The 15,254-nt window shown below is 35.9% G+C and overlaps 3 protein-coding genes across 3 annotated transcripts in view; 2 read left to right on the top strand and 1 right to left on the bottom strand.

Moving 5' to 3' along the window:
- The window catches only part of prkab1a (protein kinase, AMP-activated, beta 1 non-catalytic subunit, a), a gene marked incomplete in the record, with an annotated part of 9,878 nt that extends 2,997 nt beyond the window's left edge, over positions 1–6,881 (top strand). The window contains 4 exon segments of the mRNA XM_014002478.1: positions 446–560; positions 1,102–1,235; positions 1,697–1,765; positions 3,709–6,881. Coding sequence (XP_013857932.1) covers positions 446–560; positions 1,102–1,235; positions 1,697–1,765; positions 3,709–3,786 — 396 coding nt within the window.
- Positions 6,882–7,731: 850 nt separating this feature from the next.
- pla2g1b (phospholipase A2, group IB (pancreas)) lies at positions 7,732–9,268 on the top strand. Its single transcript, XM_014002480.1, has 4 exons — positions 7,732–8,238; positions 8,315–8,462; positions 8,542–8,675; positions 8,783–9,268. The coding sequence occupies exons 1-4, from the start codon at positions 8,187–8,189 to the stop codon at positions 8,899–8,901; spliced, it is 453 nt and encodes a 150-aa protein (XP_013857934.1). The 5' UTR covers positions 7,732–8,186; the 3' UTR covers positions 8,902–9,268.
- A 4,538-nt stretch (positions 9,269–13,806) lies between these two features.
- LOC106513576 (uncharacterized) lies at positions 13,807–14,947 on the bottom strand. Its single transcript, XM_014002477.1, has 2 exons — positions 14,686–14,947; positions 13,807–14,578 (listed from the first exon to the last, which is right to left on the bottom strand). The coding sequence occupies exons 1-2, from the start codon at positions 14,697–14,699 to the stop codon at positions 13,816–13,818; spliced, it is 777 nt and encodes a 258-aa protein (XP_013857931.1). The 5' UTR covers positions 14,700–14,947; the 3' UTR covers positions 13,807–13,815.
- Positions 14,948–15,254: the final 307 nt, after the last annotated feature.

Genomic DNA, 15,254 nt, shown 5'->3' with positions numbered 1-15,254 from the left:
CCCGTGTGTCGAGCCCTTAATACTGCAATCAAGGCAAAATATTGCGATATATTGCAATTTTTTGATCAAAAATTCTATTTAAAAAATCAGTATGTTTTTTTATGTATTTTATTTGTTTGACAATGCAAATGTCTTAGCTACCGTTAAACTCTCCGGCTCCTCAGTAGTGGAGGAAACAAACTGTTTGCTAACTGCTGCCAACTAGCAGTCCGAGGTTAAACTACAACATAAAAATGAACTGTTGGCCTGAAAGTTTACATTCTAAACCTTAACTAAATATTTATAAAAGAGCTTTAGAGAATCGATACTTTATCAGGAAATGAAATATTGCTATATTTCAGTGTATCGATATTTTCTTACACCCCTACTATAGTCTACTATTTGTAAATATTGTATTCTGGATTAAAAAAAAAACATTGAGTTGTCATTGTGCTTTGTTTAACAGCCTGTTATAACCAGTACCCTTGGCACAGTCAACAATATCATCCAGGTGAAGAAAACTGACTTTGAGGTGTTTGATGCTCTGATGGTGGATTCACAGAAATCCTCTGATGTTTCAGGTGAGAAGCATCTATACAGTTTGTGAAGATTTACTGAGGTGCATTCCARGTTGTTAAAGCAAACACGCACATGCACAGATACAGATTATTTTTRTAACGTGTGCATGATTGCATACATATTTATGTTTTACATGAATTTGTACATTGATCAGAAATAACAATAACACAAAATGCAAAATAAAAAAATAAAATAAATAAATCAGAACGGATTTTCCGATTTCTTTAAAAAATCACTTCAGCTGATGAGTATTTGTATCAAAACAAAGAGAAAGATGAGAATCTGTCACAGTCTTTGTTCACTTATGGGCACTTTGATGGCAAACAGCCTTTTTCCTGTTATTATCCTCCGAGTTAGGCATAAACACTCAGTCACACAGCCTATTAGTAATGACTTAATGTTCTTGTTTATTAAGTGTAATTATATTTCTGTGTCATGACATGATGGTGGTGGAGGATCCAAATGCMGAATAAATGGAACGCAGCAGGAGAAGATGAGCATCAGTTATGTTTTTGTCATTCTAATTCTCTGTTGTTTCATCAGACCTCTCCAGCTCTCCTCCTGGGCCGTACCACCAGGATGCTTATGTTGCTAAACAGGATGAGAAGATTAAGTCTCCACCTATACTTCCCCCTCACCTCCTCCAGGTCATTCTGAACAAAGACACTGGGATTTCTGTGAGTGGTTGTGATATTTCCACTGTAAATGTTTCTGAAACATTTACAAACTTTTTTTTCTTCCATTTTTGCTAAAGTCCCTGTCACACTGTAACATTTTAGGCAAAAAATATTTTTTGACTAAATGACTAATACAGGTTATATATTAGATCAATTTGTTAACGTTACAGTATGTACATTGATTTTTTAAATTCCATCTTCAACGTAGATGTCTTTAAAATTGTTACAAGTTGGCATAAGTTGTTTAAAACGCCATAGTGTGACAGTGCCTTTCATAATTTTTCAAAAAAAATATTGTACATTTTCTTATTAATTTGCCATTTTGAACAAAATACATCCAGGTTTTTGAAATTATATAATTAACTTCAACCTGTGTAATATTAAACTGGTTCAGTCGTTTTGTTTTCTTGTTTCTTTTTGTCTCTTTATGTTGTTTTTTTTCTTTTGTTTTCTCCACTCAGTGTGATCCTGCATTACTTCCAGAGCCCAACCATGTTATGCTCAACCATCTTTATGCTCTTTCTATAAAGGTAAGGTTTCCAGTTGATTAAATGACACCACAGTATTTGTGTGTCTGTGTTTTAATAGTTTATGGGGTCCATGTGAAAACCACTGCTGGAAATCTCTGTGAGAATTGGCCAGATTTCTAGCTTTTTTGATCTTTACCAAGAAAGTGTGCGCTTCTACTTCGTAAAGCAAGCTTGCACACAGCTAGCAGAGCGTATTACATAAGTGGCATGCTAACAATGATAACAGACAGCTAAAAGGTCAGTTTGAAGGACAGATAAATTCCTTGGTTATGACATTCTGGCCGGAAAAACAAACTAACTGCACATGCCAAGATAAATACATACATAGACGGCAGTTGCAGTCTAAATGCAGAACTTAGCCAAAAATAGAACAACGTTTACATTACATTTTCTAATACAGACTCTGGTTAAGATTGTTAACTTTAATACTTTTATAAGCTTTGACCTTTATTGCTGAGTTTTAATTTCATGATGTTGCCGCTGTGTTCAAAAACAGATACATTACTGCAATGTTTGGGTCAGGAAAAGACCAATTTTAACTTTCCGGTTATCAGCTAATAATAGGAATATTCCGATATTTCATAGATACACTGGTTGTTTGGGAATAATATTTATTGCTCTACTGAAACAGTTTTAGTTCAGTTAAGGAAAAGGAAAAATGCACTTATGAGTTTAGAAAAGGAAGTTCACCTAATTATGCACAATTAAAAACACCAACAACAAAATGTCTGTCACAGATTGCAGCACGATGGCTCAGTCGTTAGCACTGATATCTCACAGCAAGATGGTCCCCGGTTTGAATCTGGGGGGTCTTTCTGTGCAGAGGTTGCGTGTTCTTCTTGTGCTTGTGTGGGTTTTCTTTGAGTACTCCAGTTTCCCCTGCAGACCAAAAACATGAACAATAGGTTGCTTTCAGACCCAGGCCTCCCTTCAATACAGATCTGTGATGTAACCCTGGTTAAATAACAGCCAAATTATATTACACACATTCAGGTGTTGCTCTCATAACTTTGTCAGGTCGGCTCCCAGAAYTTTGACAAATGTTGGTAAATCCAAACAAAATAAACATCAAAGAAAAAAAGAAATAGATTTGCTTCAAGATAAAAGTTAAATTGTTGTTTGTCAGCAGTTCTGAAGAATATACAGAATGTTTGTATTGGGAAATGGGGAAATTCATTTTCATAATAATAATGAGTCACACAGTGTTTAACTGTAAACTCAGCTAATTATGAAGTCTCTCTTTTTTCCTACAACCTATTTTCTGTTAGATGACTYATTTTTATCTAATGATTGACAACTTTTCATAAGAAGGCACCACCTTTGWTAACGGCTTTTTCAAAAACACCATCAGGCTTTGCTGCTTGGTAACAGTCTGTTGCAGTTCTCTGTGAAAATATCCATTCATTCATTTTCTTTACCCAGTTTTACCCTTCTGGGTTGTGGAGGAGCTGGTGCCTATTGCCAGCAGTGATTATGCAAAAGTTTGGGTACACCCTGGAAATTTCCCATGTCCATCACTGTGTCACATAGAGACAACTATTCATGCTCTCACACACTTAGGGACAATTTATAGTTAACTGATTCAAAATGGGAATTTTATTTATTTAGTTAGTTAGTTAGTTAGTTAGTTAGTTAGTTAGTTAGCATGTCCATTTAGGACCCTAAAAACAAGACTTAAATCAATAAATCTTTGATCATTTTCAAAGTCCAAGATCTTGTACTTATTGGTGATTTCACAGTAGTGAACATGATTAGGCTGTCTGTCTAAAACTTGTCTTTTTGAAGGGAGACTTGATGAGTTTTAACACATTTGCTGTTGTGTGGGATCAAGTTTAAGACAATAAGAAATATGAGAAAAATACATTGCATGCATAATAAACAACCCAGAAAGATACATCATTTAATCRATGTTGTTCCTCTTATGCTAATCTTTGTTGTCACAGGATGGTGTGATGGTACTTAGTGCGACACATCGCTATAAGAAGAAGTATGTCACCACTTTACTGTATAAGCCCATCTGATTGCAAGACATTCCAGCCCTGTGTGCTACACTGAGTATGCAAAATATTACCTCTGTTTTTTTTTTTTTTTAATCATGAAATTGAGACCAGGCAAGCTCAGCTTTATACCTCTCTCATTTTATCTGTTGGTGAAGTTGTGTTGAAGGAGATGGAGGCTAGAATGATTTAGCTTTATAACATTGTAAAATTAATTTCTAGGAATAAAATAGAAATGGTGCTTATTCTCTAAAATATTAAGTTTGAGATTGTATATAAAGTAGGACTCGATGGTACATATAAAAAGGCCAAAACAAAAGAACTAACAGATTTATAAAGATGTCTTATGGGATTCTGATTTTTTTTTAGCATTACAATTAATATTCGAAACTTTGGACACAMCATGCCTAAACTGTCAAACTTTGAAAAACTTATTGCACCTATTTTTATTTATTTATTTTTTAAGGTAAATAGTCAAATACATTGGTCTGTCTAATACAAGAACATGTTCAGTGGTGCTTGAAAATTACACAACTCTAATAATAAAATACCCAACTTTTTTTCTGTACTCAAAGTAGCTGGTGCAACGTGATGTATATGTGTAAGGAGGGTAAGTAAGACAAATGTCAGTTATTTAGGTGTAATTATTTTAAGAAAAAAGGGTTGTCAGTGCCTACTCTCTGTGGTTGCATGAAGATATTATTCTGCATCAGTCTCACTTGCTGCAGAGTGAAGGATTGAGGGCACTTAACRAACTTTAATTCTTCAACACTGTAGAGATTTTGAAGATGATGTCATGTGACGATCGAATTCTGATTGATTTCAAAGTTAACACTGACTGACAAGTTTGTTTCAAAGAGAATGAGCGTAAATAAGGATTTTAAAAGTAAAGATGTGCATTTAAAAACAGATTTTTGGTCCATAGTGACTTGAAACATGCTTGTTACTGCCTCTAAGTGGCAGAAACACATTATGACAAGTAGGTTTGCGTTTGCAGAGCAGCACCCCAGGACAGATGCAGAAACAGCTATAATCCTTAAAGAAGTTGGGATGAAGTCTTTAAAAATAAATAGATTGTGTATACTGGTCAACTTGCTAAGCTCACCCGCAGACCAATATGCGTAACATTTAGTGAGGCCATAAAAACAAAATTAAAAAAAAATAATTCTGCAAAGCTTCTTAACATACTAAATGTCTGACGGGGCTGCAAGGAGAAAATTACTTCCCTTCAGATTAAACTTGGCTGTCTAGACACAGTTTGTTTAATATGATTCTGACAAGTCAGAAGACTTTGGGAAAATAAAAACTTTTTTTATAAATGTCAAGTTAATAGAAATATGAATTGTTTTGTTTAGAGGAATGACATGGCCTTTTTTAATTAAATCTGGATACAACAAACAAACGCTACAACATGTGTTAAAAATGTGATAGTTTAGAAGAAAAAGAGCAAATTAAAGTCTGCACAATTTTCAAGCACTACTGATCACTGCTTTGTACACTCTACATATCCAGATACTCTGCACTTCTATTTAGGATAGTAAAAGTTACAATTATTCCACTCTGTTATCTGTTTCTTTTAGTTTCCAACCTGCCCTCTACACCTTTTTTTCAAAAGCAATACATTTGCTTGTAGAACACAGGCAATAATGACTTTTTTGACTGAATCAGGAGAGTAAATGTAAAAGTTGATAGTGCTGACAAAATATGACTGAAAGACCTTTGTATGAGTAAGGCCACTGACATTTCAACTACAATTGTGAGGGTGAAAGCACTACAATCAAGAATGTGAAGGTTCAAGACTGAAAATATACACTGCAGTAGGTTCTTTTGTCTTTCTCTTTTCTATTTATATTGAGCTGTACTGAAATGGATTGAGAACTTTTTAGGATTTATTTTATGAAGTACTGAATAATATATCTTTTCATATCCATTATGATGTGGTTTATTATATGTAAAGCACTTTTTTTCTTTTGAAGTTGGCTGCAGTGTCTGGTATAAACCATTCCAGTCAAGACAGAAGATTGTTTTGTTTAAAATTCAATTGGTGCACTTACATTCTGACAGTGAATTGGTTGAATATGACTGAACTTTAATGAGTTCTTAGGCAGTAGATGTAACATTGCACTGATAATTAAATGTTTTCACATTATGATTTTGTTCAATAACACTTGACGTTAATTCTTGCTGACTTTGTTAGTGAAGCATTATTTGTTTGTGTCATAGCACATTGCCAGTCTTTAGAAGCTTTATTACAGTCAAGTGATGTTTCCTGAGTCCATGATTGGTCTAAATGGGAAAGTATGTCTAAAACCAAAGTGAAAGCACTGATTGGAAGAGGACCAGGTGATTATTTGATACAATTATTAGTCTTTATTTTTTATCAGTTTTAAAAAGCTTCAAATGGTAGTTAATTTTACTTAACCACCATTATTATATTATTACTAAATCAAGAAAAATGGGTCAGATTTTTTAAAATCGGATAAGGACTCTTTACTTTAATGGCGATTATTCTTATTCTAAATATTTGTTTGGGCCAGAAGAGGCTGAGTTTTCATTTGTGTTAGATGTTGTGCTCTTAGTACTGACATTGTAATACTTGAAGTAAATGTAGATTTTTTTTTTGTAATTAAAAGAGTCGTCATACCTTTGTGAGTTTCCCTACAGTGTAGTTATTTGAATGGTCCAATAAAGCTAAATGACAGGTGCAGAAAAAGCTTTTTTCTTTGTTGCATTACATGTCAAGAACCAGCACTGTAGGAAGTGTTTTAACAGGAATGCTTTTTGAGACACGAGCTTAAACAGAATTTCTGACAAAAAAGTTTAAATGAACTTAGAAAACTGTTGTATTGGTTTTCCAATACTTTTATTTTGAAAATTGGCATAATATGAGCCCTTTTAAAATGCTGTTAACCATTTATACCACATTTTGTATGTGTTAAGACATAAGTTTCAAATTCCATATTGCTGTTTGTTTTATTCATGGCTAAAATACACTGATTAATAGATTTTAGGTTCCATTTAGCTGAATCAGCTTTTGTTTTTCATGCCATATGTCATTTGAAAATGTGTGTACACTGCCTCACATCACCTTCAATAAATCTGCAGATATTGTAACAGCACCTTTTTGTTGCAGTCTGTCTTTTTTGAGGCTTGATGTCAATGCTCTGTATTAAAAATATGAACAGGCAATCTGTATATAAGAAAGAATTGTGCTTTATCAGCTAGCCTTGAGTCCACTATTTATGACTAATGCATAACTAAATGAATTCCAACTGTGAATTCAAGTTCTTTTCCTGTGTTATTCAAAATGTCAGTCAGTCACTACAGCAGGTCAGATTTGTGACTTTAAATACATTTGCAAATCAGTAAAAATGAACAAGAGTTTTATTTTATTTTCTCTGAGAAACTCAAACCCACATTGAGTTTGTGGCCTTGAAAAAAAAAAGGATTAATAGGTCTCCTCCTCAAACAATGAATCTGTAGTAAAAAATAAAGAATGTTTCAATAAARTTGAAAAAGTATTAGAAAGGGGCTACCTATTTTATCATAATGTAAAAAGCATTAAAACTAATGCAATCTTGGCCACTTTATATTTTATTACTTGGTTGACATGTGTCACATCTCTTGTTTATGGGCCATCGTTTTTATAAATCAAAATTTGCACATAATTTGGTTGCATTTTAGATTCCGTATATGAATTAGGGTTGGGCGTTATTGGCAAAAACATTAATCACGATTAATTGTGGTATTTAGCTCATAACGATTAATTTGACAATTAATCCCCTGGAGTCCCTGGACACCCTTATTTTGTAGTCACATGACCAATTTAGTGGGAAAGATTTGCTCTTTGTACGAAATTGTTCTAAATTGTGTGAAAATTACAGATTTCAGGCTATACACATTTTAAATCGTGTTGATAGATAAATAAAGTACAGAACTCTATTTTTAATGTTCGTCATATTTGAAGCAGAGAGGAGCACCGAGCGGACTGACCAGAGTAATCCCCAGTCAGTCTGCCTGGTGGTATTAATCATACATCGTCAAGTGACAAAAAGTAATTGTTTAATGTTTTTCTGACGATTAATTGCACCGATACGATTATGCGCAATCCTAATATGAATAACTTTTCATTTGCTTACATTTGTGTGGTCTTTTTTAAATCAGAAGCATTGTTTTAACTTGATTCTATTAATACACATAACCTCACGGCTTGGTGGCTAAGGTCAGAGAGTCCATTTAACAGCAAGGCACGTGGATTCAAGGCGTGAGAAAAAAAGTCTGGTTTTCACCTTTGCTCGTCTGAGTGCCAGGCTGTGATCCTGATGTGTATGGGCAGCTGATGGGGGAGTTTCCATCCCTCGGTGTATAAAAAGAGGCCCTACCTTGAGCGTGAGAACGACTCTGCCTCTAACCTTCTGTCTTCCATGATGAATGCATTGCACACTCTCCTCCTCTTGGCTGTAGGCCTTTCTGTGGGTGAGTACAGATGACAAAAAAATTGTGAGCGTTTTTGGAAGCAATGTGCAATCTAATCCATGCTCCTGTGTTGCAGCTCACTCTTTGGACTACAAGGCGCTCAACCAGTTTAGAAGGATGATCCTGTGTATGATGCCTGATAGCTGGCCTGCGCTCGACTACTCTGACTATGGCTGCTACTGTGGCTATGGAGGTTCTGGCACACCAGTTGATGATCTGGACAGGTGATGATTCTGCTACTTCATATTCTCACAACATGTAAGAGAATGGGACATCTAAGTTTTTTTTTTACTTGACCTGTAGGTGCTGCCAGGTTCATGATCAGTGCTACAGTGACGCCATGCAGCATCCAAAATGCTGGCCCATCCTGGACAACCCTTACACTGAGTTCTATGACTACACCTGCGATGCTGCTAGCAAAATTATCACCTGCACACGTGAGTTGACTTAAAACATACTTTTTATTTTTATTTTTCCTCTTTACACCAGGATTTTTTTTATCCTCTAGATTGAAATGTATGCCTTTGTACTTTCTCCTCTTCAGACAAAAACAATGAATGTGAGATGTTCATCTGTGAGTGCGACAGGAAGGCTGCAGAGTGCTTTAGCAGGTCAGAATGGATCCCTGAGCACGAGCACCTGCCAAGTGACCGCTGTCATTAAGCATTTCAACTGTATCAAATAAAGAATCTCTGCATCAATAAGTTACATTTATTTGTTTAGCTTTCAACAGTAACAGGTTGGTGTCAATTGACATTTTTGCCCTATTCTGCATATTTACACTAATCTTGCTGAATTGTTTAAATAAGTGTTTTTATGTCTATGTTTCCTTTTTCTCTCATGCTGAAATTATTGGTTGAGTTTGCAACTGCTGGTTAGTTATCAATGGATGGCACTGTTCATTACCTGTTGCTTTAGCTAAGATGAGTAAAGAAGCCATTTGTTCAGGTAAATTATCATTTGTTTTTCTGTGTATTTTCTATAACCTTGTCCAATAAATAAAATATTTTCTCAGGAAGAAAAAAAAAAAGTCTGCTCAGCTTTAAAACTTATTATATAAATCTATTGCCATGCTTTCTTTTCCTTTGGCAATGATTATGCAGTGCTGGCAACACACACTGGTTATATAACCTTTTTGAGTGATCTGTTATTCACAATTAATTAAAAAAATATGATTCCTATCCAAGCTTCAAAGTTAGACAAACACAATAGATAATCCAATGTAGGTTTTTTGCAGTGTTGTCTTGGCAATACAAGCTTAAGCATTCTTATCTTTTTCAACTTAATCCCAATAGTATTTTGAAACATATTCAGGGCGTGACACAGATGGAGATGTTTTTTTTWAATGAAAGTTGGTAAAAATACATAATGTAAAACTTTTCAAAAGCAGAATCGTTGCTGTTACATACCAAGTTATGTCTGCTAATAAGGCCGTTTGGCACAGACAAAATAAGAAAAATTCAGATCATTACTGCCCATTGTCTGTCTTTCAGTGAGCTGCCTGTGTTAACTATCCACAGTGATCAGTGCTGAGGCTGCAGCCCAGTGAATCACTCTTCAGGCTGTTGTTCAGACAGCACGAGCATCAGCACTGTGAGCTCAGTGGCTGGTAGCTGGCTGCTGGAAATCATCCAGCTGAGCCTTCTGCTTGCTAAAAGATAAAATGACATAATATACAGACAAGAAAAGAAAAGGGGTGGAAAAAAAAACAGAACCAGCAAATATCTCACATTTTACCCTTCCGTCAGCATCATATGTGATTGTGCCTAAAAATGACTAATAGGCTTGTTGTCTCATGCAGTGTTCAGACAGATGATCATAAAAATATTCTAACTGAAACTGCTGAATTATGAAACCAGTATCACTCTGTTAGATTATCTCCTACTAATTTCTCATTGTATAATCAGTTTGATTTACTTAAACATAATCGTTTRGTTCTGTTTTCTTAGGCGAATATGCATCATGATTTTGTATAGCCAAAAACTTAGTTAATGGTTGATAAATATGTCCTAAAAACGGAAACTGGAACCAAAGCTAAAACAAAAAAGAAACACTTTTTTTTAAAAGCAGGTACATTTGTAGATGATTTTATTTATTATATAGCGAGAATCTGTAACGTTTACCTGATGGCAGAAACTGCATGGTGTGGTGAAGAGGATGAAAGCATTAGTCCATTAAATGGACGTTATTAGCGTTTATCAGTCCCATAGAATGACTTCAGACTGTCCCGACAATGCCCCCCTAGTGGATTACCTGTGCCATATATGTTGGAATGCAACAATCTGCTACTGCCGGAGTCCAGTCTACTTTATCGTAGCCCATGTCGTTTTCTGTACAATTAACCTTAGTGGCTTTATGCCTCATATTAACCAGCTGACAGTCTGCAGCCATTCTATGGGACTGATAATGGCTAATAACGTCCATTTAATGGATGAYAACATTCAAAGCGGGTGTGCTAGCTTCCTCAGCAGGTAGAGATGCTGATGTGACTKTTTATTTAGTCCACATGCTGGGAAAAGGAGAGACAGCAGTTCAACTCTGTGCCAAGCATTTAAAAGACTCAACCTGCTCCACTATCTGGTCCTGGATACGGACGGCTTTAAACAAATGAGATGAAATATTTGCTCTTTGCAAAGCTCTTTTGTTTTGTTTAGCTCCTAAAAGTCTTTAGCTAATGTCTGGACCAAGTTATTAACTGCTGCTTGTACTGGGTTAGGATTCAAGTGCTTCTGCCTTACTAATGCCAACCCAACTTTTATGTTTTCTTCTTTGAGGATAGAACTATGACCAAGCAAACTACCAATCATAAAAAAAGATAGAGAAACAGCAAATCAGCAATTTTGCAAGGYGCATTTCTGTTRATACATTTTGTTGTGYATTTGGARTCTTTAAGATTACAGAAAAAGTTTAATTTAGTCCCTYCTGGTGCTGTGTAGATATCTTTATATTCTGTTAGGGTTATATTTTTCAACCTGTTCATTTTTTTTCCATTTTCTATGATGTTTTCTGAATTATTCRGTCAAATTATTTGCGATGGAATTGCAAAATACGGTCTKACTTACCAACTAACCAATTTTGTTGTTTTCATTTATKGGATGGGTCAGAATCTGGCTCCAACATGTAAGGCTGGATGGAGAAGTCTTCTGTTGTTCACCTTTTAATTGATTTGTAAAAAAAAGTTTATACGTAAACTCCTCTATCAAACTAGATCGAACAGGTCTGGAAGCTACAAGAAGTGGAGTGTGAAGCATCTCATTTGCATTAAAGGGGACAGCCTCAAACCGAGTTGATCTGAGACACACCTCAGAAAAGGGGTGAAAGAGGGGCTTGGGGAGTTACAATATGAAGGAATTCAGACCAAAGCATTGCAGTTCCACTTTATATAGACCCCAACTGAATGATCTGAATGTGGAAAAGAAGGATTTAAAAGCAGGAATATGTCCCCTTTTAAGCATCGCACAAATAAGTCCAGAAAACRATAGCTCATGCCAATCAAGGTAAAACTGTTAATTCTGCTAATGKAAAGAACTGAGCTCAATACTGCTTTGTAAATAAAGAACAGCATGTCAACCTTGAGCAAAGTAATAGAAATGTTTTGTAATCCCCAACTCATGTTTTCATTGAAACCATGCAGATGTGCTAAATGCTATAAGCTGTGTCTTACTACAGAGTTACAACCTTATGAGTGGCATCAGGATTTGTATTTCTTCTTCTGGACCCAAGGGACATTTTGAAAATTGTGATTGAAAATACAAAAAATATATTTGCATCTCCTATTTAGACTCATCTCTACTGTATGTCACAAATATGTCACCAAGATGTAGTTTTCATGTAAAGGAACACTTAGTCAATTTATGTTTGTATGAAAAAATTTTTAAATCGTTTATTTAGATAAAATCAAATTAGACTACAAACTAAAGCAATAGGGAATTCAGATAGGCWCTATTAAGTGACTAATCTAAATTTTAAAATCGAAAATTTTAATGGCACTAAACTAAATGCCACGGAGAGGTTTCATCTGCTGTACACGTTTCATTAGATTTGCACATTTTAAACTGACATTTGTATCCAAAACACCATTAACAACAACAAAATACTAGTTCCTGACACACCAACATAAAAATATTTTTCACATCCTCATTCTGTTATAACATTGTTCTGTGCGTAACTTGTTTCAGTTTCATTTAGTTTGTATTTTGTGGTTTGGATGGCTGATTTATGTGTTAATTTTTTTTAACTGCAGCTTTACTTGCTCTAAAAATTCCCATCTCTTCATTCCTTCTGACAATAATTCCTCCTTTTTTCCCTCCAAGRCCATAAGTTGCCTTTGCGCTGCACTTCATTACATGTTCAACTTGTTTCAGTTCCAACAAACTCACTTTTGAGTATGTATTCCTTGAAAGGACTAACCCCCGCCCCCCCACAAAAAAAAAAAAAAAAAAAAAAAAAAAAAAAAACTTTTGTGAAGNAAAAAAAAAAAAACTTTTGTGAAGTGGCTCCATAATGATAATATAAAGTGTACATTTATTGCTAAGCCACTGTTAATTAGTACATTACAAAATAAATAATACTTAACTAMCTTGTGAAAGGAAGAACTTCATAAACTGTGGTTACTTTACACTCATCCTGTAGTTCCACAAATTGTAAAAATAATTCATAAAAAGCTATTCCTGAATTTAATTTCCAGCATCAAAATGTTTTGGATAAGTGCGTGAAACCATAGTTGTGTTGCTCAAGTGCAACACTCYAGCTGATACTCAGCTGTAACAGTTCCCAAGGGTTGAAATAGGACACYGGTTGCCTGAGGGAATAACAACACAAGATTAAATGAGGTGACCAAGTAAGAACAAAGACTTTCTCACTGGTATATTATCTCATGATGACAACACCCYGGCCTGTAAACACAAGTCCATGCACAATTCCAAGAAGCTAACAGGGATGCTTCCATAGTTATGTGCTGTTTGCCAAACCAGTAGTGTRCAGTACACAATGTAACGATTCCAAGCATGTCACGGGCAAGGGAGTGCCTGAGACATCTTCTTCCATTCAARCTGTTTGTGCTTTTGCCAAGATTCGTTTCTGACTCTTTTATGTCTGGTATGTATGACGCAGGGRATGAAAAGACTGGGAAATCTTAGGCTTGTGCCAAGAACGTTATTATGTAAGGGAGGTAAAATCACAAGTAAACCTTTATTTGTTCTCTCACTGTGGTTGGAAATGGTGAACAAGTGGGTATACATACAAAGGTTTTCYATCTTATACCCTGATAATCAGGGTTTATGCTTGTGTAAATATGCAGCWCATAGCATCCATGTGTAGAAAAGTTAGAATTTCATAGAAAAGACAAAACAAAGGTTTTATAATTTAAATATTTAATCAGATTATTATTGCAACAGAGTATTTACATGGCAACAAGGTAGTTTGGTTCAGAAGTGAGGRTCAGATTCATACTTTCCAACATAGGTTTTTTTTAAGAACTTCATCCATCCCTTAATGTTTAAACCCTCTTAAATAGTARGAAATGTCATTAATTTTACATCACTTAAAGTGCTGTAGAGGAATTACATAAGTCTTGGTCTATGCACTTGGAGACAGCTCTGGTCTGTACCTGTTGTACAAGGACGACCTAAAATACTGTGGCTCATCAGTCTCTTTTGAACAGGCGGGTGCCTGTTGGYATGAAAATGGCCGATACTTGGAAAGCGTGGAGTAAAAACGGTTGTTGCTGCCTTGGTCATTATTCGATCCATCTTTTTCCATGCACACTTTGTAATTCGGTCCTTTGTTGTTATCATAGAGAGGTGCAATGCCAGGTAAGCCACCAGGGGTGGTCTTTGAAATGTTGTAACTCTGCCCTTGCCTCCTGTCTCGAGGACGTGTCAAGTCTTGTGTGGGCTGAGAAAAAAAAAGCGGCAAGTTGTTGCGCCTGAGGTTGTTTGGACTCAACTGCTGGTCTTTGAGGCAAACGAGAGGAGGTCCCTTTACCTGGTCAAACGAGGAGGAAAGGGTCTCAGGGGTGAACAGACGCACTGCAGTGAGTTCGAGTCCCCTGTCGTCAGCAAACACCACACGTTTCTTRTTCCCGCCAGTGCTGCTTTTGCGGAAACAGCTTCGCAGATTTGGAGGGCCTTGAGTCAAGGTTGGCGATGGCGAGGAAGTGAGTCTCGTGGACTGAGGACTGATCCTCTCTGGAGAGCAAACTGGCAGTTCATAATGCTGCGTGGATTTCAGAGGATACATGTTCAGTAGTTGGCAAAGATACTGGCTCTTATTTCGGGTCAGATACTTGGCCAGTTCAGCTGAGGTTATAGGCTGAGGGTGACTGAAGGCATTAAGAACTCTGTAAAGAAAAAGAAAACCCAATGGATGTTATTAGATGTACAGTGGACAAAACATCAAATCAGTGCAGTTGATTAAAAATATAACTAACAGACAACTGAAACTTACCGTGCACAATTCATTTTCACCCGGTAGATCTTCTGCTGTTTAATAGCATGTACTCGCAAAGGCTGCAGCAAAGTCAGGATGACCTGCAATCAAAACCCAAACATTTGTAAACTGTTAATACACCAAACTACAATAAGCTGTAGAGACTAGTGCAAATAAAAATAAAAATAAAAAACTTAAAGCCAATGCCACTGAGAATCAGATACTTACAGTTTGTAGAGCTGTACGTATCACGTCAGATCGGTGATAAGGAAGCAGAATAATCCTGACACCACTCTGCCTTTGCGCTCTCTGAAGCCTGGCTGCTGAGTTTTGAAATGAAAGAGTGCACCCTGCAGTGATGTCACGTTCAYACGAGGGCACGATTTAACCAATGAAATGAAACCAGTTTATGTCTTGCCAATATGAAGCTGTTGACTAAGAGTCAAATAGCTTCCCTTGTATGGTATGTTTGATGACAAACAAAAAAAATGGGTCGGATGAGAAAGTTAAAATACAGTTAGAACCTGTTCAAATCTTTTGTTTGTTTGTAAACATACCTTTGATCCGGGATGACATCAGTTGAGTAA

This window comes from Austrofundulus limnaeus, unplaced genomic scaffold (assembly GCF_001266775.1).
Source record: "Austrofundulus limnaeus strain Quisiro unplaced genomic scaffold, Austrofundulus_limnaeus-1.0 Scaffold13, whole genome shotgun sequence".
Taxonomy (NCBI): Eukaryota; Metazoa; Chordata; class Actinopteri; order Cyprinodontiformes; family Rivulidae; genus Austrofundulus; species Austrofundulus limnaeus.
Note: the sequence above shows the minus strand (reverse complement) of the source record. Positions and strands in the feature narration are given on the sequence as shown.

Excerpts from the sequence above, each read along its gene's own strand:
- pla2g1b (XM_014002480.1), top strand. The coding sequence starts at position 8,187 with ATGATGAATGCATTGCACACTCTCCTCCTCTTGGCTGTAGGCCTTTCT. Across the intron at positions 8,239-8,314 it reads GGCTGTAGGCCTTTCTGTGG|CTCACTCTTTGGACTACAAG; the intron begins GTGAGTACAGAT and ends CCTGTGTTGCAG. Across the intron at positions 8,676-8,782 it reads CAAAATTATCACCTGCACAC|ACAAAAACAATGAATGTGAG; the intron begins GTGAGTTGACTT and ends TCTCCTCTTCAG.